The sequence below is a fragment of the Takifugu rubripes genome, chromosome 8 (assembly GCF_901000725.2).
Source record: "Takifugu rubripes chromosome 8, fTakRub1.2, whole genome shotgun sequence".
Classification (NCBI taxonomy): Eukaryota; Metazoa; Chordata; class Actinopteri; order Tetraodontiformes; family Tetraodontidae; genus Takifugu; species Takifugu rubripes.
The window spans coordinates 19,276,260-19,302,725 of NC_042292.1; the positions used below are offsets into that span (position 1 = coordinate 19,276,260).

The 26,466-nt window shown below is 50.2% G+C and overlaps 5 protein-coding genes and 1 long non-coding RNA gene across 13 annotated transcripts; 3 read left to right on the top strand and 3 right to left on the bottom strand.

The window, feature by feature from the left end:
* Positions 1–248: 248 nt before the first annotated feature.
* On the bottom strand, positions 249–4,680 carry tsc22d4 (TSC22 domain family member 4). 5 transcript variants are annotated; one of them, XM_029840040.1, is made up of 7 exons: positions 4,212–4,680; positions 4,059–4,129; positions 3,396–3,495; positions 2,509–3,175; positions 2,310–2,437; positions 841–889; positions 249–583 (listed from the first exon to the last, which is right to left on the bottom strand). In XM_029840040.1, the coding sequence occupies exons 3-7, from the start codon at positions 3,449–3,451 to the stop codon at positions 425–427; spliced, it is 1,059 nt and encodes a 352-aa protein (XP_029695900.1). In that variant the 5' UTR covers positions 3,452–3,495; positions 4,059–4,129; positions 4,212–4,680; the 3' UTR covers positions 249–424. The 5 variants fall into 5 exon arrangements, with proteins under 5 accessions (XP_029695900.1, XP_029695899.1, XP_029695901.1 ...); XM_029840039.1 differs by having other exon boundaries at positions 841–892; XM_029840041.1 differs by lacking the exon at positions 3,396–3,495 and adding an exon at positions 3,548–3,686 and having other exon boundaries at positions 841–892.
* Positions 4,681–4,830: 150 nt separating this feature from the next.
* mogat3a (monoacylglycerol O-acyltransferase 3a) lies at positions 4,831–10,470 on the bottom strand. The gene is made up of 9 exons (XM_003978609.3): positions 10,152–10,470; positions 8,699–8,877; positions 8,569–8,629; positions 6,488–6,631; positions 5,997–6,127; positions 5,811–5,854; positions 5,607–5,697; positions 5,408–5,516; positions 4,831–5,312 (listed from the first exon to the last, which is right to left on the bottom strand). The coding sequence occupies exons 1-9, from the start codon at positions 10,243–10,245 to the stop codon at positions 5,158–5,160; spliced, it is 1,008 nt and encodes a 335-aa protein (XP_003978658.1). The 5' UTR covers positions 10,246–10,470; the 3' UTR covers positions 4,831–5,157.
* On the top strand, positions 5,610–21,885 carry LOC115250659 (uncharacterized). The gene is made up of 2 exons (XR_003889227.1): positions 5,610–5,744; positions 21,585–21,885. It is a non-coding gene; the product is annotated as an uncharacterized lncRNA (long non-coding RNA).
* On the top strand, positions 11,637–15,534 carry LOC105418883 (uncharacterized). 3 transcript variants are annotated; one of them, XM_029839995.1, is made up of 7 exons: positions 11,637–11,792; positions 12,602–13,050; positions 13,117–13,548; positions 13,621–14,020; positions 14,116–14,211; positions 14,282–14,350; positions 14,427–15,534. In XM_029839995.1, the coding sequence occupies exons 1-7, from the start codon at positions 11,771–11,773 to the stop codon at positions 15,275–15,277; spliced, it is 2,319 nt and encodes a 772-aa protein (XP_029695855.1). In that variant the 5' UTR covers positions 11,637–11,770; the 3' UTR covers positions 15,278–15,534. The 3 variants fall into 3 exon arrangements, with proteins under 3 accessions (XP_029695855.1, XP_029695857.1, XP_029695858.1); XM_029839997.1 differs by having other exon boundaries at positions 14,116–14,181; XM_029839998.1 differs by lacking the exon at positions 11,637–11,792 and having other exon boundaries at positions 12,616–12,823; positions 12,907–13,050.
* On the top strand, positions 15,825–21,885 carry atp1b2a (ATPase Na+/K+ transporting subunit beta 2a). Of its 2 annotated transcripts, XM_011619968.2 has the most exons (9): positions 15,825–16,561; positions 18,048–18,176; positions 18,704–18,808; positions 19,747–19,826; positions 19,897–20,022; positions 20,137–20,164; positions 20,344–20,369; positions 20,609–20,704; positions 20,784–21,885. In XM_011619968.2, the coding sequence occupies exons 1-9, from the start codon at positions 16,456–16,458 to the stop codon at positions 20,946–20,948; spliced, it is 861 nt and encodes a 286-aa protein (XP_011618270.2). In that variant the 5' UTR covers positions 15,825–16,455; the 3' UTR covers positions 20,949–21,885. The 2 variants fall into 2 exon arrangements, with proteins under 2 accessions (XP_011618270.2, XP_029695909.1); XM_029840049.1 differs by lacking the exon at positions 20,344–20,369 and having other exon boundaries at positions 15,842–16,561; positions 20,137–20,196.
* Positions 21,886–22,743: 858 nt separating this feature from the next.
* Positions 22,744–26,222, bottom strand: hmgb2b (high mobility group box 2b). Its single transcript, XM_003978608.3, has 5 exons — positions 26,067–26,222; positions 24,687–24,845; positions 24,077–24,228; positions 23,459–23,633; positions 22,744–23,374 (listed from the first exon to the last, which is right to left on the bottom strand). Exons 2-5 carry the CDS (start codon positions 24,834–24,836, stop codon positions 23,246–23,248), a joined length of 606 nt encoding a protein of 201 aa, XP_003978657.1. The 5' UTR covers positions 24,837–24,845; positions 26,067–26,222; the 3' UTR covers positions 22,744–23,245.
* Positions 26,223–26,466: the final 244 nt, after the last annotated feature.

Consider the following 26,466-nt stretch of genomic DNA (forward strand, 5'->3'; position numbering starts at 1 on the left):
GTCTGGGGTTTGGGGGCGGAGCCTCTTGGATTTGTGTGTTGTAAACAACTGGTCCTCTGGTGTTGAAGCCCTCGCACCCCCACAGGGAGGTCTGTAAGTTGCTTCAGTTCTTCAGTACCTGCTCCAACCTTCCAGGTTCCCTGGGCTGGAGAGCCAGAACCTCTGTTCCCAGGTCAAATACAGAACCCGTAATAAACGTGGCTGTTTGCGGGTGTTTTGTGCAGGTCTCAGAAATCACCCTTCCGATGTAGAGTTAGGTCATTAATTTATTACAGTCTTAAATGACATCATCAACATTTCTTAAACATCCAAGTTGTTGTCATAGTAACCACCTTGTTAGTCTCATCCGGTAAATTCATTTGTTAACATCACAATGGGAAGTTTGTGCAAAGTGGAGCAGTGTGAGTGTGTTGTTTTGTGTGTTTTATGTGTTCTGTGTGTTAGGCACGTCATGTGTGAGCGTTCTCAGGAGGAGGTTCTCCTTCTCCAGGTGTTGGTTCTTGTCCTGCAGTTCTCTGATTTGTTCCTTCAGAAGCTCCACCTCTTCTCTGACCGCCAGCATCAGGTGACTCTTTACTAAGTCCTACACACACACACACACACACACACACACACACACGCGCGCACACACACGCCAGGGATCAAGAATGTGATATACCATTTACGGCCACCAGGGGCGCACCGCTCGTGGTCAAAAATCACAAAATATAATCATCTAATCACCTAAATATCTTTTTCACTTGAAACAGTATATTGTGATTATATCTACAATAATGAACAAAAGATATTAATATTAATTAAAAATGGGTTTTGTAGACAGACATCTAAAGAAAAACTCACCATCGCTTGTTCTATTTTGTTGTCAATGGCGATTAGATTGTTGGCTGAGCTACTGTGGGACAGAGACAGGTGAGAGACAGACAGGAGACATCCTTCCTTCACACACTAAATGGAGACTTCTTCAGAATCTTCTGCAAATTAAACAGTTTAGTTTGATCCTGATTGGACGATTCCCATTGAAGGACGTTCCCTGAAGGGGCCATTCATCAGTACTTCCTGTTCAACACTGAGCTGATCCCACCGACATGGACCCATGAGAGCTCCAACTAACCCAAACTCACTGCAGTTCCGGTGGGAACAGGGTTGCTGAAGTACGCATGAAGTCCTGCTCAACATTTAAACCGTATTGACTGGTACCACCCACCCAAGGATCCAGCCCCCTGCAGGTGTTTGCCCTGGTTACCTGTGGCAGAAGAGCAGCAACGACATCATGGTGGCTTCAGAGCCCCCCCCCACGGTTGGTGCTCTAACAGGAACTGACCAGTGAGGATGAGGTGGGGCAGCAACCTGAAGATTCTGGGATAAGGAGGACACCTGTCCTGATGGGGCCGCCCAAGCCTCAGTTATTGTCTGTCCAGAGAGGGCTGGAGCCAGTGGGCAGGACTGACTCATACTAGACTTCAATCCAGCACCAGGCCAGGACTCTCTGGCACCTGGCCCATGAACTCTGACCTTTCTATGATCCCGAAACACGACGGGGGTCTCTGGTCGCCTAGGAACAAGTTGTAGACTCCTGAGGGGGAGCGGTGGGGTTGCTGGAGCACGCCGTTGATTACGACGGCAATGGGCGGGGCCAACTTGGGGAACAGATATCTGACATCGCTCTGACATTTTCTTCACAAAGTTCACCATCAACCATCCACTCAAAGCTCAGCTACAAAGCTCAGAATTTCTTTCAAACAGAAAAACGTCCAAGGAATGAAACTCTCACTGAGGTGTGACCGCCGAGGTCCTTCCAGTCCGACTCCTCACTTTAATTGTTTTGACTCTTGCATCTTCGTGAGCGCCACTTCACGTTCTCTTCAGACTCAGCTCCATCGTCTTCCAGGTCTGATGTTCCACTAAAAGAATCAGTATCCTACTGGAAAGCCGGACCACCTATGGTCCCATAACTTAAACTGGTCTCTAACCCAACACAGACGAGTATTTCTGTGTCCTACATGGCCCCGCCCCCTCCTGTTGTGATTGGCAGCCATGCCATCCCACAACCATCCCACTCACTGAATCGGCCAATAGGAAGGCTGCAGTTAAATTCTCCACCTGCCCACTTAGTGAGCCTGACAACACAAAGCTTCATTCATTCACTTGCTATGTTTGTGATTACAGAGGGAGAAATGATGCAGCAGCTCCGATCCCGTATCAATAATCATCAATAATCATCAATAATCATCACGTCCTCCAATGATGGCAGGACAGCAGCAACCCTCGCCCTAAACTCTGACGCCAAACACCAATAAAGGAAAGATTACCTGGCATCCTGTGTTAGACTAAAGAAGGTTTGATCCAGACTGAAGGTTGCCGGGGTCCGAACGGGAGCCAGATGGTTGGATCCAGCGGGGGGAGAACTGGGCTGGGAGTGAGACAGTCTCAGGATGTGCTGGCAGGAAGACACACAGGTCAGAGTTGGAGCTGGGACTTATTCTCCTCACCTGAGACTTTTGTGTGTACCTGTCCATGTCTGCCAGCCTCCAACTGGAGAGGTGGGGGGAGGACCCGGGGGTGGGCTGGAGGAGAAGAAGGGCTGGAGTCCAGCTGCTCTGCTCCACCAGGCTCTTTGCAGTCCAGGAGCCGGACATTAACGGGCCCTTTGTGGGTTGGAGACGGTGGCCCGCTGTGTATAACAGCACCTGAGCTGTCCTTGTTTTTTACTGGCTGGCACAACAGGTGGGTGGCCCCCTGAGAGTGAACCCCCCCTCTGTCTGCATCCCTGCCAATCATCTCTAAGGACTCCAGTGAGTGGGCGTGTCTCATGGTGTCTAAAACACGCCTGATTCCTAGCACTTCCTCCCGTTCCATAAATTCTGTGCATGTCCACCTTCCCCGATGGTATGGCTTACCACGGCCGCTGCCCCCCCCCGGCCCACTGACTGCCAGCCTCACCACCCTGAACCGGGAACATCCTGCTTCTTGGGCCGATGCATCGTGTGAGGCGTATCTGCGTTTGAGAGAGGGCGTGGTCGGCTGGGAGGAGCTTCCCTGCAGGCTGTAGGCGGAGCCTTGGGCTGTGAGGGCAGTGCTGGGAGCTGATTGGTCGTTTGGCGTTTGTTTGAAATCTGAGGTCACGCTGGTGATCTGGAAGCCACTCCTCTTTTTACCACCACTCATCCTGAACTCCCTGAAACACACACACACCTGTGAGGAGACGTAACAGAACCCGCCCCCTGCTGGATGGCTGCAGTACTGCTCGTTAGCAAATGTGTGAATTGAGGACTCGACCCCGCCCCCTAAAAAAAAATCATGTTTCCACTTCCATTTCACATCTCATCTGTTTCCACCAGTTAAATTAGTTGTTGAACCCGTGTGAGTGAACGCAGGAGGAGGTTTGTGTCTCACACCTGCACAGATGAACCTGATGTTTTAATTTGGAATAATTGTTCCAGAAGCTCCACATTCCACTGTTGTTGGTCACCAATAATGTCACAATATTAAATCTGTCTGGTTAAAAGAAAAAAACATTTAAAAAAAACTAACATGAAATGTGTCTCACCCATGTCTCGTTCTCTCTCTCCACCTTCTCTTTGTGACCAATGTCTCTCACCCCTCAGGCTTGTCTTAAAGTTATTGTGGACATCTGGGCTTCCTGTTTCCTCTGGGTTGTTGCTCAACTCTGGTTCCAGTTGTACAACCTGTGTGTGTGTGTGTGTGTGTGTGTGTGTGTGTGTGTGTGTGTGTGTGTGTGTGCGTGTGTGTGTTTTTCAGGTTCTACAGGAACTGGTTCAGAAAACCTCACACAGTAACACCATATTTCTGCTCTGCGTAGTTGTGCTTCCATCGCTACTCGTGCACATTTTCTGGAAACATTGTGTTTCCCTTTAGTGGGATTAAAGTTTCACATATTTCCTGCAGCAGCAGATTAGTTCAGATTAACAAACCTCCTGAACGATGGACGGATGAACGGAACTGAGCGCCAACAGTCAGTCAGATGTGTTATCGTGGTTAATAACCACTCTACACCGGTCAACAAGCTTTTGACGTCACTGACGTAAACAGCTACTCACGGGCTAGTGCGCGCTCCCGACACTTCTCTGTGACTGATCTGTCCTCTCTCCTGTGACGTCAGCAGCAGCCCCTGTCACACAGACGAGGGACTGTTAAAACAGGAGAAAGGACGGACGGACGGACCGTGCGTGCGTGCGTGCGCGTCACTGTACCCCGGCAGCGTGAACGCGCACAACTGGTAGAAAAGTTTCATCTACTGGTTCCCAAGTTTCCCGAACCGACTTTAACTTGTGCAGCGAATGAGCCTTTCTCCTTCTGCAGGAACTTTTGTCTCAGCTTCTTCGCTCCTCTTCATCACGCTCATCTTCATCACACTCCTCTTCATCACGCGCCTCCTTCCTGCGAGCACAACTCCCGTCGCAGAGCCGCCGAACATCAGTTCAGGGCCTTCGTCATGATGCGGATTATCCGCCTCTCTCCGACCTCAAATGTGGACTTATTGGTACATGCGACATGCGCGAGCACGGGCCATTCCCAGTACACCACATGAACGCGACTGGGAGGCGCCAGTGTTTTCGCCTCTGCATTTATGTTTTATCAAGTTTAACCTTCCGCTCGAAGTCAAATATAGTTTAGAATGAATGTAGAGAGAATTTAGTGGACGTGTTCTCCTGTCCAACCCCCCCAGAAGGTTTTTACTGGCTGTTTCAAACCGTCTTGCCGGAGAAGTTTTTGCGATACTAGGTTTGGACGCCAGGGGGCGACAGCGGCTCAACTTATTTTGATGGCTGGTTTGATGCGTTGATGGATCTTGTGAAATAAAACATTAAATTGCACTTTTAAAAAATGATTTAATTACTCTATCTGTGTCTGTGGCACCAGTTTATATTTTTGGGGAAAATTCCACTTTTTCCACCAGTAAGACTCTCATCCTTCCCCGTTTCTGAGCACTTTGAGCTACTAGCATTCTGAAGTGAAACTGTTAGCATCCCCCAGGAGATCACAAAAGAATCCAACAGATTATCATTTCCTATTTGAACCGATGAGCCGTTTCTCGTGCAGACAAGTCCAACAGAAGTCAGAGGGATGTGCCAGCAGAGTGGGACAAAGGACAATGGTTTGACATCAAGAAACAGGTCAGGGTTCACAAATATGAAGTCATATGAAGGTGAGGTGCTGGTGTTCCTGAAGGCCATATTTGTGTTTGTGCTCTTCAAACAGCTCTGTGAGACTCTGCAGGTAAATTTGATGGAGCTTCTCGATGTCCTCACTGGTTGGACTGGGGGTCTGGACAACTGCAACAGGCTTCCCCACTGAAAAAAGAGAAGAAGAGAAGAGAGAAGCTGACACGTCCGAGTGGACCGACCACATTAAAGGCAGGGCAGAGAGCTTCATATCAGGGTCGTACCGACTGTGTTGATGGCTTGTCTGTAGGGCATCAGTCCAAAGCTGTACTGGAACACACCTCGAGCATGGAAGAGGGGCATCGCAACTCCCATGATGCCCTGCAGGCGGTCCTGGGGAGGACATCACAGCTCAGCGTAAACTCACGTACTGGAGCTTCAACGGGACAGATTTCATCATGAAGGAAGGAATAAACGAAGAACCTGCAGCGTCCTCAGAGGAGACCCACTGGGGTTCAGCATCTGATCAAACAGCTCGTTCTCACCAAAGGAAAAAACTGGAACCAGCTGAGCTCTGCGCACACGCACACACACGCACACGCACACACACACACACACACAGTTAGCCTGCTCACGTCACACACACATCGCCCCACCCCCCGCGCCCTAATCACAAGCCCCACCCACCCGTGTTTGAGAGCCAATTTAATGAAGCCTTTTCTGTTACAGACCTAAAAGAGACAGAAAAAAGGTTTTAATAATATTTTTCTCTGGACTGGCACATTTGCACCTGGTGGAAAAAGACCATTCCATTCTTGATTTAAAACTCTGTGTGTGTCTGTGTGTGTGTGTGTCTGTGTGTGTGTTTTGGACCTGGAGTGTTAAAGCTCCTGGTCTGGCATCCAGAGCCTCTGGAGCTCCGCCCACAGCGATGACAGCAACATTTCCACCTTCAGGACGACTGATGAGGTACGAAAGGCTGGACTTACAACTGGACACCAGGCCTGACAGACAGGCAGACAGACAGGCAGGCAGACAGACAGACAGGCAGACAGACAGACAGGCAGAGTTCTGATTGTTAACACCTGTAACTATGACAACTATCAGTTGGCCTTGTCTGTTGCAGTAACCTGTGCTACGTAAACAGACACGGCCATGTTGGTGCGTTCAATGAGTCAGAAGGTCAAGAGGACCCTCGATCGACCAGTCTGTAGCTGGAGTCATGTGATCCGGTCCAACAGCCAATCCGTGACCGGCTCTGACCCTCGTCCTACCAGCTGGAACAGTGCTGGATCTGACCGCGGATCAGTCACATGACAGAGGAAGCAGATTCCAGAGGGTAGACAGGTGAGACGGGTATGTACCTCCACACATGATGTAGTCTCTGAAGACCGGCACTCGGAACCAGAACGGGAGCATCAGCAGGTGAGACTTCAGTCCAGGAAACTGACGGGAGAAACCAGTGGCCTCTGTGCAGAAATTCCCAAACGCCCCTGCTACCAGCACACCTGAGAGCCAGACGGGGAGAGACAGACGGGTAGAGACAGACGGGTAATGAGACGGGTAGAGACAGACAGGTAATGAGACGGGTAGAGACAGACAGGTAATGAGACGGGTAGAGACAGACGGGTAGAGACAGACGGGGAGAGACAGACGGGTAATGAGACGGGTAGAGACAGACGGGTAGAGACAGACAGAGACAGACGGGTAATGAGACGGGTAGAGACAGACAGGTAATGAGACGGGTAGAGACAGACGGGTAGAGACAGACGGGGAGAGACAGACGGGTAATGAGACGGGTAGAGACAGACGGGTAGAGACAGACGGGTAATGAGACGGGTAGAGACAGACGGGTAGAGACAGACGGGTAATGAGACGGGTAGAGACAGACGGGTAGAGACAGACGGGTAGAGACAGACGGGTAATGAGACGGGTAGAGACAGACGGGTAATGAGACGGGTAGAGCCAGACGGGTAATGAGACGGGTAGAGACAGACGGGTAATGAGACGGGTAATGAGACGGGTAGAGACAGACAGAGACAGACGGGTAGAGACAGACAGGTAATGAGACGGGTAGAGCCAGACGGGTAGAGACAGACGGGTAATGAGTTGGGTAGAGACAGACAGGTAATGAGACGGGTAGAGACAGACGGGTAGAGACAGACGGGTAATGAGACGGGTAGAGACAGACGGGTAATGAGTTGGGTAATGAGACGGGTAGAGACAGACAGGTAGAGCCAGACAGGTAATGAGACGGGTAATGAGACGGGTAATTAGACGGGGTAGAGACAGACAGGTAATGAGACGGGTAGAGACAGACGGGTAGAGACAGACAGGTAATGAGACGGGTAGAGACAGACAGGTAATGAGACGGGTAGAGACAGACAGGTAATGAGACGGGTAGAGACAGACGGGTAGAGACAGACGGGGAGAGACAGACGGGTAATGAGACGGGTAGAGACAGACTAGTAGAGACAGACGGGTAGAGACAGACAGAGACAGACGGGTAATGAGACGGGTAGAGACAGACAGGTAATGAGACGGGTAGAGACAGACAGGTAATGAGACGGGTAGAGACAGACAGGTAATGAGACGGGTAGAGACAGACGGGGAGAGACAGACGGGTAATGAGACGGGTAGAGACAGACGGGTAGAGACAGACGGGTAATGAGACGGGTAGAGACAGACGGGTAGAGACAGACGGGTAATGAGACGGGTAGAGACAGACGGGTAGAGACAGACGGGTAGAGACAGACGGGTAATGAGACGGGTAGAGACAGACGGGTAATGAGACGGGTAGAGCCAGACGGGTAATGAGACGGGTAGAGACAGACGGGTAATGAGACGGGTAATGAGACGGGTAGAGATAGACAGAGACAGACGGGTAGAGACAGACAGGTAATGAGACGGGTAGAGACAGACGGGTAGAGACAGACGGGTAGAGACAGACGGGTAATGAGACGGGTAGAGACAGACGGGTAATGAGACGGGTAGAGCCAGACGGGTAATGAGACGGGTAGAGACAGACGGGTAATGAGACGGGTAATGAGACGGGTAGAGACAGACAGAGACAGACGGGTAGAGACAGACGGGGAGAGACAGACGGGTAATGAGACGGGTAGAGACAGACGGGTAGAGACAGACGGGTAATGAGACGGGTAGAGACAGACGGGTAGAGACAGATGGGTAATGAGACGGGTAGAGACAGACGGGTAGAGACAGACGGGTAATGAGACGGGTAGAGACAGACGGGTAATGAGACGGGTAGAGCCAGACGGGTAATGAGACGGGTAGAGACAGACGGGTAATGAGACGGGTAATGAGACGGGTAATGAGACGGGTAGAGCCAGACGGGTAGAGACAGACAGAGACAGACGGGTAATGAGACGGGTAGAGACAGACGGGTAGAGGCAGACAGGTACAGACAGACAGGTGTGTGTCTCACCATGTGGATGAAAACCAAAGATGTAGTTTTTCTTGGGATCCAGGTCAACAGTTTTAACCAGCTGGAGGCACAAATCAATAATCAATAATGACAAATAAACAGATGAGAAGGAAAACAGAGAGGAGCTCACCGTCAGGGGGAAGTAGTCCCGAAACCAGTCCCAGATCCTCCAGGTTCTGATCCACTGACACCTGCGACCTCCATTAATGGGCGTGTCCCAGTCCAACCAGAGCCAACCAGCATACAGAAGGGCCAGCGTCCACCAATCAGAGAGGGCCAGCAGGACGAAGGCAGCCAGACAGCACTGAGCTGAGACAGAGAGACAGGTTCACCTAGACAGTCAGACGCACAGACAGTCAGACACACAGACAGAAAGACAGTCAGACACACAGACAGACAGTCAGACACACAGACAGTCAGACACACAGACAGACAGACGCACAGACAGACAGACAGTCAGACAGTCAGACACACAGACAGAAAGACAGTCAGACACACAGACAGAAAGACAGTCAGACAGTCAGACACACAGACAGAAAGACAGTCAGACACACAGACAGAAAGACAGTCAGACGCACAGACAGTCAGACACACAGACAGAAAGACAGTCAGACACACAGACAGTCAGACACACAGACAGAAAGACAGTCAGACACACAGACAGAAAGACAGTCAGACACACAGACAGTCAGACACACAGTCAGACAGAAAGACACACAGACAGTCAGACAGTCAGACACACAGACAGAAAGACAGTCAGACACACAGACAGAAAGACAGTCAGACACACAGACAGTCAGACAGTCAGACACACAGACAGAAAGACAGTCAGACACACAGACAGAAAGACAGTCAGACACACAGACAGTCAGACACACAGACAGAAAGACAGTCAGACACACAGACAGTCAGACAGAAAGACACACAGACAGTCAGACGCACAGACAGACAGACGCACAGACAGTCAGACACACAGACGCACAGACAGTCAGACACACAGACGCACAGACAGTCAGACACACAGACAGAAAGACAGACAGTCAGACACACAGACGCACAGACAGTCAGACACACAGACAGAAAGACAGACAGGCAGACACACAGACAGAAAGACAGACAGTCAGACACACAGACGCACAGACAGTCAGACACACAGACAGAAAGACAGACAGGCAGACACACAGACAGAAAGACAGACAGTCAGACACACAGACAGAAAGACAGACAGGCAGACACACAGACAGACAGTCAGACACACAGACGCACAGACAGTCAGACACACAGACAGAAAGACAGACAGGCAGACACACAGACACACAGACAGACACACAGACACACAGACAGACAGACACACAGACAGACAGACACACAGACAGACAGGCAGACACACAGACAGAAAAACAGTGAGACACACACAGACAGACAGACAGACACACAGATAGACAACACGTGGACAGATGAGTAAACTGGTTAGAAGGCAGACTGCTGGATACAGACAAATGTGTGAGGAGACAGACAGGTTCACAGACTGTCAATATGTGTGTGTGTGTGTGTGTGTGTGTGTGTGTGTGTGTGTGTGTCACCTAAAGCCAGGAAGGAGAAGACCCACTGCAGCACGGCAGCGGTCTGGAGTCTCCTCCGCAGCGGGATGTTCAGCGGGGCGAACTCGATCTTCATTGGGGCGTTCGGGCTCCTCGGCGCGGCCCGCAGCGTTGGGTTCTGTCGGTAACTGGGCCGGGTCGGTGGTCTTTTCCTTGCCTGTCTGTCGGCGCGCTGGTGACTGGAGAAGATTTTTATCTAAATATCAACTTCTCCAAACATTTCTCTGACTGCACAAACTTCACAAACACGCGCCCCTCCCCCCAGGTCTGCGCATGTGCGGCGGCCCGTCCCTCCTCTTGGCCAATCACAGTGGACGAGGGACATGTCGGGAGCGCGCTTGCGGGGAGGCGCGTTCATGCACACAACCATGTAAAATAATTTTCTCAAAGTAACTCTTTTTTTCCGAGATAATGTTCTTATCTCTCATCTTAATCTTTATTTAATCAGGAAAAAATACCAAAGAAAAGACTACGAGGTGTAAATGAGGCATTTACACAGTTCTGGCACCATTTTACACCCAATATTTGACTAATAAACAAGTAAACAAGGAAAACAAGAACCTCTCTGAACCTACGGGAAGGCCGCTCGGAGTATAAACATAAATGTAAAATAAACCCAGAGGAGAGACAGGTGAGTGACAGCTCTGCTGCAGGTGGACAGACAGGTGAGAGACAGCTCTGCTGCAGGTGGACAGACAGGTGAGAGACAGCTCTGCTGCAGGTGGACAGACAGGTGAGAGACAGCTCTGCTGCAGGTGGACAGACAGGTGAGAGACAGCTCTGCTGCAGGTGGACAGACAGGTGAGAGACAGCTCTGCAGGAGGACCGCAGAGGCTCAGAACCAGCAGAGCCAAAGCGGGTACAGAGAAATCCAGATTTGGCAAGTTTGTATTGATTGAAAAATGAATAAAAAGTCCAGGAACCAGATGAGCTGTGAAAAACAAACCAAAAAACAGCGTTTCAGTCACCTGTCAGCATTCGCCTGGACTGTGTCCATCATGTCGACCCAAACTCATCCGGCAGAAGGTGCGGGAGCTTTTTATATGCGAGGGACAATCTTGGTGCAGTACTGCCCCCGAAGACACGGGGATTGAAATCATCTGCACGTTTTGTTGCTTTGATGTTTCCTTGGTTATCAGTTACACAGGAAGCCGACTGATCAATCAGCAACCTTGAAAATGACGTGAATGATTATTCAAACAAGGTGGCAAGAGTCACGTTTTTATACATGAACTATCACTAATGCATCAGCCATAATGGTACTTTTGATAAAATGGACACTTTGGAAAATGTGTATTTAAAAACCCAGAGAAACACAGTGAAAGTTGAAGTCCATAGTTTAAACTATGACTACTTCTGTAATAGTTCTAAAATAACGGGGGGCGGGCACGAGAACAAAGAAAAATGTGAAAATTAACCTATTAATTATGAATGACGAACGAAATGGTCTTTCAAGATTTATCCTCATGGGGGCGGTGTTGGGACCAGGGATGGCCGGTGGCGCAGAAGGGAACAGACGAAGAAGAAAAAGAAGACGCAAAAAAGAAGCGAAAAGAAGAAGGCGGTGACGTTTCTGCTGTGATTAATGCGAAAAGAGGAAGATGAGTTTAGCGCTGTTAGCAGGTGATGAGCCGTCAGCTTTTACATGTTTTGTTGCTCCCTTTTCCTGCGTCTGTTCCGATCGGTGATGTTCCGTTTAGTAGCACAATATGAGTTAGCTACAAGTTAGCTCCTCCAATGCTACCAACACCTATGATACCGCAATTAGCATCCTCATATTTAGTGTAGCACTTAGCCAGCTTCCATCATCGGACGGATCCCTCTGATCTATTATTATTATTAGTCTAGTGACCAGAAATGAATCCGTTCTAACAGGTCATCGGGGTCAGAGCATGAGCTCAACCTTATGTCCCGTTTATACTGGAACCTTGGCGAGGACTCGAGGACGCGATTCTTGACAAGACTTTGAAATCCGTTTTAAAAACTATTAGGAGAGAATCTGTTAAAGTCAATCCGTGATGATTCTGAGACGTTCGGGCGTTTTTATCCTGACTAAATGTCTGAGAAATCAGGGGAATTTCATGAAGTCCTGAGCAACACACGCTTCAAAACTACTGACACGAAATAAAATAATGATGTATTTGGCAAAGCAATGAAATTATACTCCATTATTTTATTTTATACTCCATTATTAACTGCAGATATTGTTTAAAGATGAAAACACAATAGCAGTGACATCCAGGAAGAACATGCTTTAAACACTTAAATGGTCACCATCACACAGATATGATCGCCTTGAAAATTAGATTTATTTCTCTTATTTTGTGTAGCTTGTGTCCCTGATGTGTTCAGTCATCAGGTTATAGTGACTTTATTATATAGACAGAAGAAATCTCACCTGTGATGGCCTTCACCTGCTCTCGTTGCTATAGAAACTGCCGTCACCACAGAAGATCATGCTGAATTTGCCACAACCAAGACAATAGACAAGCCCTGCCCTTCTGAGGAGGCCCCCAGGAAGCCTGCTCCTTGCCCTCCTCGCCACCGAGCTGCCGCTCCAGGTAGACGGGCTCAGGTGGGCAAAAGGCGTGGCAATGCAGAGAGGAGGCGGGGCCAAAGGGAGAAGAGGAGGTGGCAGGAAGCGGAGGTGGAAGGTGTGACAGTAAAGAGGCTGAAGAGTGACGGAAAGCGGAGGTGGAACAAGAAGCATTACTGCGTTTTCTGTCGGCGGCCACAGGTGAAGATTGCTCGCCACCTTCTGAGGAAGCACGCGGACGAGGAGGACGTAGCCGCCGCAAGCGAGCTGCCGGCAGGCTCCAAGCAGCGCCACCTGCTGTTAGATCACCTGCGCTGCAAAGGAAACTACCTGCACAACATCGAGGTCCGTTTAGTCCGGTAAAAAGTTGCACTGATGTTTGAAAATACAGACGTGTTTTCTGTCCATCAGGTGATCCGCCAGGGGACTGGTGAGATCATCCCATGGCGACTGCCCTCGGAGGACGTCGATGCAAGGAACTATCTCCCCTGTCCGTTGTGCCTCGGTTTCTTCCTCCGCGCTGATCTGTGGAAACATCAGGTGTCCTGTCGAAAGAAGACGTCCAAACTATTAAAGATCTCAGACCCCCTCAAGGACGCCGCCTTGGACTCCACCGTCAAGTCTGAAGATTCAGCAGACGATGGGACGTCCAGCTCCACAGAGAATGTCCCCTCAGTAGACACGGCGCCTGACGCCATGCTGGAGTCCGGTATGGGAGACCGGCCCAGAAAGAGGTTCAGGGTGCAGGCGGAAGCGTCACGTTTCCTGCCGATCTCCAGCGGAGCGTCTGAGAGCTGCAGCGAAGTCCTACACCGCATGAACGTGGACGACGTCTCACATCAGGTCCGTCTGAAGGATTTTATATGAAGATGCCCCGAAATGATAAAAAGAACTGACTTTTCTTCTGTTCTACAGGTCAAATCGGATTGGTTAATTTGTAAATATGGAAACAAGCTGATGGACACTCAGGATGGCAACCAGAGGAGGTACGACTACGTCAGCCAGAAGCTGAGGGAGCTCGGCAGACTCCTCCTGGCAGCGAAGACTCTGAACTCGAGTGTTCAGACTCTGCAGGACCTGTTGGCTCCAGACAGACTGGGTCTGACTGTCGCTGCGGCCAGGAAAGCGTCTGGGTACCGGTGGACCTGCCCCCCGCTGGCCATGAAGTCGACCCTGAAGACGGTCTGTGAGATCGCCATTGACGAGAGTGTGCAGGACGGAGACTGGGAGGCAGCAGCCAAGGCCACTGATTTCGTCCACCAGCTGGTGAAGGACTGGGACAACCTGGGCCTTTCAAACCCTGAGCCCCCAGCAGGTAACCCCCCCCCCCCCCCCCTGGACTTTGTGCACCTCCACACACTCAAGTTCTGTGAAGCTTTGATGCAAATGAAAAGCGTTTTTTCTCACCAGTCAAAGGAGTGAAGCTAAAGAAACCGTTGGTCCAACCAGGAAGTGAGATGGAGCGTGAAGAACCAGGTGAAGAGCACTCCCATCCAAAACCGCAGGGTGGGTCCTGATCCCGAGGATCCCAGACCTGAACACTGGCCCTGACTGAAACCCTTTCACTGTCTTTCAGAGGTTTTGCCTCAGAGCAGGGATGAAGGACGGATCCCCACGGTTCCTCCAGAGTCCAAACAGCCTGTTGGTGGGTCTGGAGCCTAAAACTGTTTCCCACTTCTGGGTAGTATCACATCGTCTCATGTACACGACCTTTATTTCAGGCCCAATGGTGCCCAGGAAAGTCCGCCGGCGCCCCTGGACGTTTGCAGAGAAGGAAGCGGTCTGGAGACAACTGGGAGTCCATGTTCTGAAGCAGTCGGTCCCAGGAAAGGAGGCCTGTCAGCGCTGTCTGGACCTGGAGCCTGACCTCAAAGGCCGACATTGGAAAGACATCAAAAACCAGATCCACAACCAGATCCAGAGCCAGAAGAAGCAGCAGTTTCACGCCCAGGTGGATCTTGAGGAGAACCAAAGACAAGAGGTTCCTCCGATCCAGGCGAAGCAGCAGCAGCAGTGTTTGGTCCAGATGAACCGAGAAAAGGACCCCGACCAGGCGAAACTGCAGCACCACGCTCCTGAGACCCACCAGAAGAAGAAGCAGCAGTTCCAGTTCCAGATGGAGCCGCAGGAGCAGGGGAGCGTTCGGGATCATGAGAAACAGCAGTACCACACCCAGATGGACCAACTGGACCACCTGGAGCTCCACAAGAAGCAGCTGTGTCTTCCCAGACTAGATCAACAGGACCATGTTCAGATCCACAAAAAGCAGCTGTACCAAATGGAGCAGCAGCCCACTCTGGACAGAGAGTCCTCTTTACTGACCGGGGCACTTTATGGACCAGACAATCCGCACGGCGTCCACAGTCAGTCGCTCCTGGAGCGGGACCCAACCATCGATCAGTATCCAATTTCCCACCGGACCATGGGTCCTCACATAGACCAGCTGCTGTCCAGACCAGAATGGACAGATGAGTCCTTGTCCCAGCACTACTCGGTCAGCAGGACCCTGCTCCAGGACGGGTCCCCTATAGGACCTCCAGCAAATCCTCATTCTGGACACGTTCACTTCTGAGGGACGTGTCTGAGCCGCAGGACCAGCGACACACCCAGTCAGAGACCAGTTCCTCTGCTGGTTTCGGACTCTGAGCTGGTTGTGAAGACGACATGCATGCTGGTGTTTATGGATCCCGCAGCAGTTCTTGTGTATGTTGCCACGGTGATGGGTCCGAGTGTTCTGGACACGCCGACGTGTCACCTGTTTTGAACCACACAAACTCTGAACTCGCTGTGACCAATAAATAAATCTGAACTTTTTCTACCATGTGAAAATTCCCAGCTTTTAATAATTGTTCCTGTTTATCTTTGGTGATTTTAAAGCAAGAAGACTAGTTAACATCAGTTAACTAGTTAACTAGTCAGTGGATTCCAAGTGTGCTGTGGCTGTAGTCTGGTCACAGTTGATCAGTGATCAGTATCGATCCAGTGATGCTGAGCACGGTGATGCTTTCGGCCACCAGGTGGCGCCCTTTAACAACGTCAGAGAACGGACGCATCGCCCAGTTCCACAGCTTAAACGTGGCCCAGTTCATACTGGTCTGGTGGGACCAACCACGGTCCAGACTGTCGGCATGTGGCCGAGGGCCGACCGGACCGGGAGGGAAGAATTGGCCGTTCTGGGCGTCCACGTCGGTGACGTCACATCGGCGGCTGCACCGGGGCATTGTGGGAAGAGAAGTCCTGGGAACGCTGGATGACGCAGCAGCATCTGGGCACCCGCAGAACCCTGGAGGCTGACCCAGACCAGGTGTTCCTGACCCGGTTCCGCCCCAGATGTGTCGTGTACCGACTCTGAGCTCTTTAATGTCAATCAAACGCGAGGCTGACGACGACGATGAAGCTAGCGTGACAAACACGTGCGTGACGTCACCGCGCCCGATCTGTAAGATCTCTTATCAGCGGCGCGGTGGGCGGAGTCTGTCCGGATGAGGCCGCGCGGTGATTGGCGACGTGACGTCAGACGGTTTTGGAGAAGGTGGAAGACCGCAGTGACAGCGTCCTGTCTCTCTCTCTTTCCCTGTCTCTCTCTCTGCATGTCTCTCTCTCTTTCTCTGTCTTATCTTACCGATCATCATCGATCCATCGGATCGATCCAGCGACATTAATCGTTTTTCAGCGGATCACTAAAGCAGACGTCCCGCGCCTCGCGAGCCCGCAGATAGCTCCATCTTCATCCTCCTCCTCATCACAATCATGTCCGGAACCAAGGAGGAAGAGCGCAAAGGCTCGAGCCAGTGGCGGGATTTCTTTTGGAACCCACGAACTCACGAGCTGATGGGCCGAACCGCCACGAGCTGGGGTCAGTTGGTCCCCCCCCCCCTTCCCCCCTTTGTTAATGCCTGTCTTCCACTCGTTAATTTTTAGTCTTTTGAGATCATTTTTATTCATGTCCTACAAAAATGACATCATCAAATTGCCGTAATATTGATTGATTGATTGATTAAAGATCAATATAGGATCCATCCTGAAAGTGTTTCCTGCCTGACATGAAGCAACTAAAGGTTTAACATTTTTCACATAGCAGCTGTTGTCACGGTTACTGCAGGACTCCTGTGAATCCCAAAGCTCACTGGTTTAACTGGGATTCACATCATATTAATTAATGATTTGCATAAAAAGTTAGTTTTCCGTTTCCTCCAACATGGCTGCCCGCGACCATTGTGCTGTTGCTAGGGGACAGGTAGCTGTACACCTGGAAAAAACGACATTTTTTCATAAGAAATTATCATCAATCAGTGACTGAATGTAAACACGTTGAAGCTATGATGAAAAAACCTTTGTGAATTATTACTGATGTTTTAGGCTGTTCCTGTGTTAGCATCAGTGCTAACAATGGCAGTTAGGACACCAGTGTGGCCGGTGGCACAATCTGTCTCACACACACACACACACACACACACATGCACACGCATGCATGCACGCACACACACACATGCACGTACACACAGTTTTTGTGTCTCCTTTAAGAGAGACTGAGAGAGATTATAAATAGAGAGAGAGTGACCTTCACACAGCACATGGCTGACGGAGGACGAGTGAGCATCAGTCACACTGGCTGAGAGAGAGAGAGAACTGCACCACCAACAGGGTTTTCTGATTGTTCAGTAAAACAGTGTTGATATAAACCACTGAAAGAGTAATATTGACTCTTCCTGGGTGGTCAACACCTGCACCAGCCACCTGATGACCATTCCCATACCATCCGTGATGAGCAGCAGCAACACACATCACAAATTAACACAATACAAATAATAAGACTGTCAATCATTTTAAAAAAACAACCGTAATTTCTCTACAATGATGTTGAAACAATGCAGTGTGTGTGTGTGTGTGTGTTAATCTGGATTATGTAGATAGACGGTGCTGATTGGACCACGTCTGAAATCAGATACACACACGCTTTCGATGTGAGGATCCACCGATGCATCATGACACGAACACCTGACGTCGCAACACACCTGACACACCAGCAAACAGAGATAGAGCGCGTACACACACGCACACGCACGCACACACACACACGCACGCACACACACACACACGCACCCTCTGCTTCATTCAGAGTGAATGTAGGTCATCACTAAGGGGTGGAGCTAAAAACAAGAGGATTATATAGATGAAGTTCAGAGGAGGGAGTGGGGGAGGAGGCAGAAGTAGAGTGTATGATGGTGATCTGTGTGTGTGTGTGTGTGTGCGCGCGTGTGTGTGTGTGTGTGTGTGTGTGTGTGTGTGTGTGTGCGCGTGTGTGTGTGTGTGTGTGTGTGTGGGTGTGTGTGTGTCCTCAGGTCTGATTCTACTCTTCTACCTGGTCTTCTACCTGTTTCTGGCTGGGATGTTCGCTCTCACCATGTACGTCATGCTGCTCACCTTGGACGACTACAACCCCACCTGGCAGGACCGCCTGACCACTCCAGGTACAGGGTCAGGGTCAGGGTCAGGGTCAGGGTTAGGGTCAGGGTCAGGATCAGGGTTAGGGTTAGGGTCAGGGTTAGGGTCAGGGTTAGGGTTAGGGTTGGGGTTAGGGTCAGGGTTAGGGTTAGGGTTAGGGTTGGGGTTAGGGTCAGGGTCGGGGTCAGGGTCAGGATCAGGATCAGGGTTAGGGTCAGGGTCGGGGTTAGGGTCAGGGTCGGGGTTAGGGTCAGGGTCAGGGTTAGGGTTGGGGTCAGGGTTGGGGTTAGGGTCAGGGTTAGGGTTGGGGTCAGGGTTAGGGTCAGGGTTAGGGTTGGGGTCAGGGTTAGGGTCGGGGTTAGGGTCAGGGTCAGGGTTAGGGTTGGGGTCAGGGTTGGGGTTAGGGTCAGGGTTAGGGTTGGGGTCAGGGTTAGGGTCGGGGTCAGGGTTGGGGTTAGGGTCGGGGTCAGGGTCAGGGTCAGGGTTAGGCATGAGCCAGCGGGCGTCATGAGGCCGGGCTGTGATTGGTTAACCAGCTCTCTGTATATTCCAGGGATGATGATCCGGCCCAAGGGGGATCAGCTGGAGATCACCTTCTCTGTCTCAGACACCGAGAGCTGGGACGGGTTTGTCCAGAACCTCAATAACTTCCTGTCCCGTGAGGACTGTTAATTATTCAGAACAAAATCTGTCTGATGCCTGTTGTTGGTGACCTAATCTGTCTCTCCTCCTGTCTGTCTCTCCTCCCGTCTGTCTCTCTTCCCGTCTGTCTCTCCTCCCGTCTGTCTCTCTTCCCATCTGTCTCTCTTCCTGTCTGTCTCTCCTCCTGTCTGTCTCTCTTCCCGTCTGTCTCTCTTCCTGTCTGTCTCTCTTCCCGTCTGTCTCTCTTCCCGTCTTGTCTCCTCCTGTCTGTCTCTCTTCCCGTCTGTCTCTCTTCCCGTCTGTCTCTCTTCCTGTCTGTCTCTCTTCCTGTCTTCTCTCCTCCTGTCTGTCTCTCCTCCTGTCTTCTCTCCTCCCGTCTGTCTCTCTTCCTGTCTTCTCTCCTCCTGTCTGTCTCTCTTCCCGTCTGTCTCTCCTCCTGTCTTCTCTCCTCCTGTCTGTCTCTCTTCCTGTCTTCTCTCCTCCTGTCTTTTCTCTTCCCGTCTGTCTCTCTTCCTGTCTTCTCTCCTCCTGTCTTCTCTCCTGTCTGTCTCTCTTCCCGTCTTCTCTCCTCCTGTCTTCTCTCTTCCCGTCTTCTCTCCTCCTGTCTTCTCTCCTCCTGTCTGTCTCTCTTCCCGCCTGTCTCTCCTCCTGTCTTCTCTCTTCCCATCTGTCTCTCTTCCTGTCTTCTCTCCTTCTGTCTTCTCTCTTCCCGTCTGTCTCTCTTCCTGCCTGTCTCTCTTTCTGTCTTCTCCCCTCCTGTCTGTCTCTCTTCCTGTCTTCTCTCCTCCTGTCTTCTCTCTTCCCATCTGTCTCTCTTCCCGTCTGTCTCTCTTCCCGTCTTCTCTCCTCCTGTCTTCTCTCCTCCTGTCTTTTCTCTTCCTGTCTTCTCTCCTCCTGTCTTCTCTCCTCCTGTCTTCTCTCCTCCTGTCTGTCTCTCTTCCTGTCTGTCTGTAGCCTACAATGACAGCTATCAGGTCCAGACCAACGATGACTGTCCACCTGATCAATACTTCATTCAAGAGGACAGTGGAACGGTAAATGTTCCTTTCAGTCTCCACTTGTCTCTGCATGCTGGTCTCACTCTCACTGCCCGTCTCTCTGCAGGTCAGGAACATTCCGAAGCGTTCGTGTCAGTTTAATCGGACCGTGTTGCAGGAATGTTCTGGGATTTCAGATCCTTCCTATGGTTACAGCAGCGGTCAGCCCTGCATCCTCATAAAACTGAACCGGGTACAGTTAGCATGTTAGCATAGCAAGTTAGTTGGGCTTTACTCAGCAGAGTCAAATCACAAACAGGAAGTTAACTGTCTGACTGTCTGTCCCTCTGATTATTCACCTGTGCAGGTGATCGGAATGCTGCCAGGGAAGGATGGTCAGTCTCCTTACGTCACCTGTGGAGCTAAGGTCTGAAGCTGTCTCATCTGCTCACTGTTCACCTGCGTGTCTTTCCATTTGTCTGCCCCTCCACTCACCTGTTTCTCCATTGGCACGGCACTGCTCACCTGTCTGCCTGCCCTCTCGTCTGTCTGTCACGCATCACCTGCCCCTCAGATACAGATTGGATAAAGATTTTATTGGTAAGAACAGCAGAAAACACATCCCAGTCAGCAGTATTGATTAGGTGACACCAAGGGACAGATCTTCTCGGCTCCTCCCCTTCCTCTTTCAAGTGTGTGTGTCATTAATTTATGGGATGGGAAGGGGCGGGGCCAAACAAACATCTAAGCTTATTGCTGCAAAATGGGGTGGGACCCTTAAGTTTAACTGTGTGTGTGTGTGTGTGTGTGTGTGTGTGTGTGTGTGTGTGTGTGTGTAGAAGGAGGACAGTGCAAAGATGGGACCTGTGAAGTATTTTCCACCTAATGGAACCTTTAACCTCATGTACTACCCATACTATGGCAAGAAGGCTCAGGTAACAGACACACACACACACACACACACACACACCTGAGCGTTGCTCTTGATGTGATACAGTGTGTAATATGTTTCAGGTGAACTACACTCAGCCTCTGGTGGCCGTGAAGTTCATGAACGCCTCGTTGAACTCAGACATCAGTGTGGAGTGTAACATAAACTCCAACACGCTCGCCGAGGGCAGCGAACGAGACAAGTTTGCTGGACGGGTTTCCTTTAAACTACGGATCAACGACAAATAGATGACACACACACACACACACACTTAAGATGCACTAATCCTGATGTTGTAATGACTCCTCACACACTCATTTCCCTCATGTGTAGCTTCACGATGCATTCACTGACCATGTTTTTTGTTATTAGTTACAGTAGTCATGGAAACAGATGTGATCCTCATTGCTGACCCTGTGACCAAGAACTGAAGATCATCGCCATCATCACCTTCATCGCCATCATCATCACCTTCATAGCCATCGCCATCATCATCGCCATCATCACCACATTTATTTATTTATTTATATTTATTTATTTATTTCTGTGACAGATTACTTTTGCGAAGGATTTCCAGGATTCCTGAACAAACTACAACCACAAGGTTCATTTAATTTATCATTTCAGATTTTAAATGAAACCAGAACAGAATCAGTTTCAAACTGTGTCAAAGGTCATAAACCTCAGTAACAAACTGGCTTCAGATCAGTTCAGGAACTGCACAGAACCTGATTGTGTCCTCATTTGTTACTGAATCTACAGCCAATCACACACGCTCGTCACCATAGCAACAGTATTGGTGACGTCTTATCTTCACAAGTCTATCCTGATATTTTAATGGCTTTGTTTTCTTTATTGCTGGAATCATGGAGCTATAATGACAGCACACACACACACACACGCACACACACACACACACACACACACAGGCTCTCATCTGCCACTGCCATTCTTGCCACGCCCATCTTGGAACACACCTGTCCTCACCTGTGCGCCTCTCCAATAGTCTTCCTTTAAAGAGTGACCAGCCAAACAGCCGCACCTGCTGTGTTTTGTCATATGAAACTTGTTTGTGATCGGTTGATTTCTCCTGCCTGAATCCAATGAAATGTTTAAAAGATGAATAAAAAAACAAAAGATGAAGTTATCAAAATTACAAATAAAATAGAAGTTGTGTCATTGTGAGATCTGTGTTGTATCAACTGAGTTTTATCTGTGGTAAGAGGGTCTCTTCTGCCCACCTTCACGTCCACATTTGCTCCCCAGAAGGTTCCGTCACCTCTCATCACTGTAACGGAGGAGATAATTGATCTAAAACCCACTGAGACTACAGCAGTTGCATAGGAATGCTGGTATAAATAGTATTTTTAGCTGTACATATTAAAAGCAGCAATACTTTCAGAATCAGAGACATAATGGGGCTAATTTGAATCTAACTGTTGGATTCATCTTTATTTATAGCGTCTTTTACAATCAAAATTGTTACTAGGTGCGTTACAAAAAGCACCATCCTCACTTTTATTCTAACAGATGTGTTGTGGTTTTGTAGAACAGAAAACCTGAACTGTCGCTTTGTTGTAGATGTAAAGAGAAGAAACTGTTCTGGTTTTAACTTGTTACGTAATTCTTATATAACCAGATGAATAATGCATCGCGGTGGCGCCCCCTGGCGGCCGCGGCGCTGTACGACACTACCGCAACCCCCCGGACAAAATCGGATTTAAAATCTGGCAACTTTTACTGCGACGTTTAAAGCCAACAGGACACATATCACCGCTGCAAACTTCAGCTGATGCCAAAATCTCTCACCTTTGGTCTCCAAATCAAAATTCAAGAGCAGTTTTACTGTAGAAACGTGGTTCAGTTAAACTGACATGAAATAAAATATCACCGACCAATGCAAATGTGTCCTTACATTACACTCGACCAAAACTAGAAATCTTTTGGCCCCTTCAGATCATCCAAATGTGTTAGCAGCCGGGCGGAGCAAGTGTGCGTTTATCGCCGAGCAGAGGGGATTCTGGGTAACGTGAAGAACAAAACGGCTGTTTTCATGTTTTATTATAAAAGTTGACGTTTCTACTTTGACAGTGAACAACAAAACAAACGGCAATAAACTTCAGTACGAAAATAAAAAACATGATGATGAGTGGGAGCACTGGTTTCCATGGTAACACACAGGGCTGATGGAGGGGTAAAAGTGAGGGGTGGGGGTTACATTACTATCCTCTGGTGTCAACATCGGATGACCTCATCATATGCACGCGCGCACACATACATACACACACACACTCTCACACCGTGTGTGTTTCACTGTGGCCAGGTTCCAAACTCAGGTGATCACATGACCCAACAGATGTAAATGACTGGATGAGCTGATAAACCTAAATGCATTTTACTTTGAAAGGTTTACTTCCTGTACTCCACAGCCCACTCAGTTTCCTGTTTTGTCATTTGCTGCACCTTATTTGGCCAAGTCACCTGTCTCGAACCGAGCACTGAAACACACACATGCACGCTCACACTCAGTTGCAGCTCTTCCTCTCTACTCATCATCTTCCTCCTCCTCCTCCTCCTCTTCTCCTTCGTCCTCCTCCTCTTCTTCCCCTCCCTGAGCTGAAGAATCGGGGTTCCTGGCTGCATATGACCCACCGCCGCGGTACGCCACCATGTCCTGTCACACACAGGAAACACAATCAGGATCAGGGTTTACCAGGAGCCTTGTGTCGTCGGCATCTCCATGGCAACAGCCTCTCACCCGGTCATATTTCTCCCTCAGTTTTTGTGCCTTCTCCTCGTACGGCTGCTTCTCAGACTGAGTCAGTTTGCTCCACATTTCGCCGAGTTTCTTTGCGCAGTCGCCGATGGACAAACCCGGATACTGTTGCTTCACGCTGGGACGGTACTCACTGCAGAACACGAAGAACGCGGACCTGCAACACAAGAGCGACGCGTCAGCCGAGACCCGGCTGTGCTAACAGTCCCTAGCTGCACCTCACTGGCGCTTACTAGGAAGCACTGATATCCTACATTAACAGGACAAGAGGTCAGGAGGTCGCGAGGCCCGCTGGGACTGTCGTCTCCGTCCTGGTCACCAGACACACGGGTCAGAGGTCCGTTTGAGTTGTGAACCTTCACTGTGCTGTGCTGACTAACTGAAGGCCTGAACCTGACGGGTCCAGACAGGATGACTCCACGAAAGATCATCTGTGATTTAAAAATGGATCAGCTCCAAACACAAACACACAAAACCCAAACTACGGGTCCAGTCGGATCCAACATTCTATCTGACTGTTTCTGAACAGGTACAGTCCACAGGTGTGGTTCTGCTCCGGTTCTGCACCAGTCTCGGGGCCTTTTCTTGTCATGGACTTACGGTGGTCTCTTGGGTGCGTTGGGGTCTTTCCTCTTGCGCCCCCTCTTTCCGAAGCCCTTTGGGGGAACATAATCCCTCATCTCCCTGTTGTAGCGGACCTTGTCGGCCTTGGCCATGTCTTCGAAACACTTCTTATCGCTGGCAGACAGACCCTGAAACCACAGCACACGGCACCGTTACGCATGCTGTGCAACCACCTCACGCTGATTCCACCTGGACTTTGGGAGAGTTTGGAGAGCTGCAGCGCTCCTGCAACGCAAGGCTTGGCCTGATGCTATCGCCATGGCGACGAGGCGGGCTGCGGACTCCTCATATCAACAAGCCGATGACTCCGGCTCGGTGGTGTGGAGAGCAAAGATTCTACATTTTTATTCATCAACAACATTACATTTGTAAAGGTACAAACTTTGTTTTTAATTATTCTGTTCTGAAAACCAACAAAAGCAAAGGAGAAACATAATTAATGATCAAACCATTTCCAATATTTAATGAATGTCAACATTCTTGGCATGTGTCATTTCCTGTTGCGTTTGGTACCAATCTGTCCAACACCCAGCAAACACCCCCCGACTGCACCAAACACTCGGCCATCGACCAACACGGCTCTCACCTTCCATCTCTCGGAACATTTCTTGGAGAACTCGGCAAAGTTGACCGACTGCTCTGGGTTTTTCTTCCGGTGCTCCTCTCTGCACGTCTGCACGAAGAAGGCGTATGCTGACGTCTTCCCCTTGGGTTTATTGACGTCTTTACGCATCATAGTGGCGGCCTAAAAACAGAGATTAGAGAATGAAGACAACACCAGCAGAAATTCACCCACAGGTCGCCAGGACCCCTAAATTGACGTGGAACTTTTGAAATGCCAACTTTAATGCCTCCATGGCAGCAAACTGTTTTATTTGTCTTTAATGGGAATAACGGCCCAAAACGTCCAATTTATAATAAAACGACAGGAATAATGATCATATGTACTTTTGAAGAATGGCACCAATAATCTTAAACTTCCATCACAATGTAAGGAAAAAGCTTTAAAACACATTTAAGTCATTATGTGCATGTAAACAATCATTTAAGGAGCATTTTACACATATTTGAGTGGAATTGCACTTTAACCTGTGTATCGAATATTACTGATAAAATCAATATTTGTCTTTTATTTCCTGGACAAATGCTGATGGATGGTGTTTAATGTTGCGGGGCTGTTTGATCGGAACCAGGCAGGCTTAGATAACGGACCGTCGGCAGGACCGCGGCTGGCTGTGAATAACAAAGAGAACAAAGTGGGGATCCATCTTCTAAGCCTGCGGGTTGGAGGCCCACCGACCCACACACGACCCGGCCGTGTTGTCTTCCGGAGCCGGGACACGCCGATGGAGACGGGCTCCGCTCGGCCGGCGAAGGCGCCTCCGAGCGGCACACATGAAGGAACCCGCCGCTGCGCGCCCGTCGTCCGGACGCGCCGCGGTTAGCCCGTTAGCTTAGCCGCGCTAACAGAACAATGGGACCACCATTTGCTTCCCGCCCTCTGCGGAGCTAGCCGCCCCATCCCCCTCCGCCAGTGGTGGGCTGATCGCTCCTGACAGCCAAAATGAGCGCTTTCCCCGCTCGGCAGGCTGACAAACCCGGAGCACGAACGCGCGGATCCGCTGCTTCGCTTCCCACCCGAACGCCCCGTTTAGAGTGAAAATATGCAGTCAGGTGAGCAGCTACGCATTTTCAGAGGAGGCTCCGGGTCTCCGACAGAGGTCAGCTATGGAGGGGACCGGGCGCGCTGCTGGCATCCAGCACCTTAATGGGCCCTTCGTGTTCAGCATCAAACATCTGGCGGAGTCCACAGGTGACAAACAGAGAAGCAGAACCGAACCCTCCGCCTCTCCGCGACCACCTCAGTGGCCATTTTAACACATCCCAGTAATGGACTGTTTGTGATCGGGCACGTCAGACACAAGCAGCTGTCCGACGTGCCCGAGCCGTGAACGGGGGTACTCACTGGTGAAGAGGGCCGGCTGTGGTCTGGAGCAAACTCTGAACAGGGTTTAGATTCACGGGCTCTTGTTGTATTCGGTGGCTGAAGCAGCGACTGGAGACGTCGGTTCACTTTCAAACTGGGACGAGCTGGAGCCGCGCCACGCCCACCAACAACGCCCCTGTTGGTTGTTCCTATTCAGTGGGCGGGGCCCTGACGGGCTGTCGTGGGCGTGGCAATAAACAGTGTCTCTCTGCCGTTGGTCGGCGGCCACGCAAGTCTAGATTGGGCCACGCCCACGCTAGCGCGTGAACTGGGCGGGGACGCTCGTCTAAAAATGGGCGGGACCAGCGTCTGTTCCTGCGCCTGATTGATGAATTTCCCTGTACGTCAACTCGATCTACCAACCAGTGACGAGCTGAAG

Excerpts from the sequence above, each read along its gene's own strand:
- tsc22d4 (XM_029840039.1), bottom strand. The coding sequence starts at position 3,451 with ATGTGGAGCTTCTGGAACAATTATTCCAAATTAAAACATCAGGTTCAT. Across the intron at positions 3,176-3,395 it reads CATCAGGTTCATCTGTGCAG|GGAGTTCAGGATGAGTGGTG; the intron begins GTGTGAGACACA and ends TGTGTGTTTCAG. Across the intron at positions 584-840 it reads ACAAAATAGAACAAGCGATG|GACTTAGTAAAGAGTCACCT; the intron begins GTGAGTTTTTCT and ends GTGTGTGTGTAG.
- mogat3a (XM_003978609.3), bottom strand. The coding sequence starts at position 10,245 with ATGAAGATCGAGTTCGCCCCGCTGAACATCCCGCTGCGGAGGAGACTC. Across the intron at positions 8,878-10,151 it reads CTTCTCCTTCCTGGCTTTAG|CTCAGTGCTGTCTGGCTGCC; the intron begins GTGACACACACA and ends TCTCTGTCTCAG. Across the intron at positions 5,313-5,407 it reads ACAAGCCATCAACACAGTCG|TGGGGAAGCCTGTTGCAGTT; the intron begins GTACGACCCTGA and ends CTCTTTTTTCAG.
- LOC105418883 (XM_029839995.1), top strand. The coding sequence starts at position 11,771 with ATGAGTTTAGCGCTGTTAGCAG. Across the intron at positions 13,549-13,620 it reads TGGACGACGTCTCACATCAG|GTCAAATCGGATTGGTTAAT; the intron begins GTCCGTCTGAAG and ends TCTGTTCTACAG. Across the intron at positions 14,351-14,426 it reads AGAGTCCAAACAGCCTGTTG|GCCCAATGGTGCCCAGGAAA; the intron begins GTGGGTCTGGAG and ends CCTTTATTTCAG.
- atp1b2a (XM_029840049.1), top strand. The coding sequence starts at position 16,456 with ATGTCCGGAACCAAGGAGGAAGAGCGCAAAGGCTCGAGCCAGTGGCGG. Across the intron at positions 20,023-20,136 it reads TCCTCATAAAACTGAACCGG|GTGATCGGAATGCTGCCAGG; the intron begins GTACAGTTAGCA and ends TCACCTGTGCAG. Across the intron at positions 20,705-20,783 it reads ACTATGGCAAGAAGGCTCAG|GTGAACTACACTCAGCCTCT; the intron begins GTAACAGACACA and ends AATATGTTTCAG.
- hmgb2b (XM_003978608.3), bottom strand. The coding sequence starts at position 24,836 with ATGATGCGTAAAGACGTCAATAAACCCAAGGGGAAGACGTCAGCATAC. Across the intron at positions 24,229-24,686 it reads AATGTTCCGAGAGATGGAAG|GGTCTGTCTGCCAGCGATAA; the intron begins GTGAGAGCCGTG and ends CTGTGGTTTCAG. Across the intron at positions 23,634-24,076 it reads AACGCACCCAAGAGACCACC|GTCCGCGTTCTTCGTGTTCT; the intron begins GTAAGTCCATGA and ends CTTGTGTTGCAG.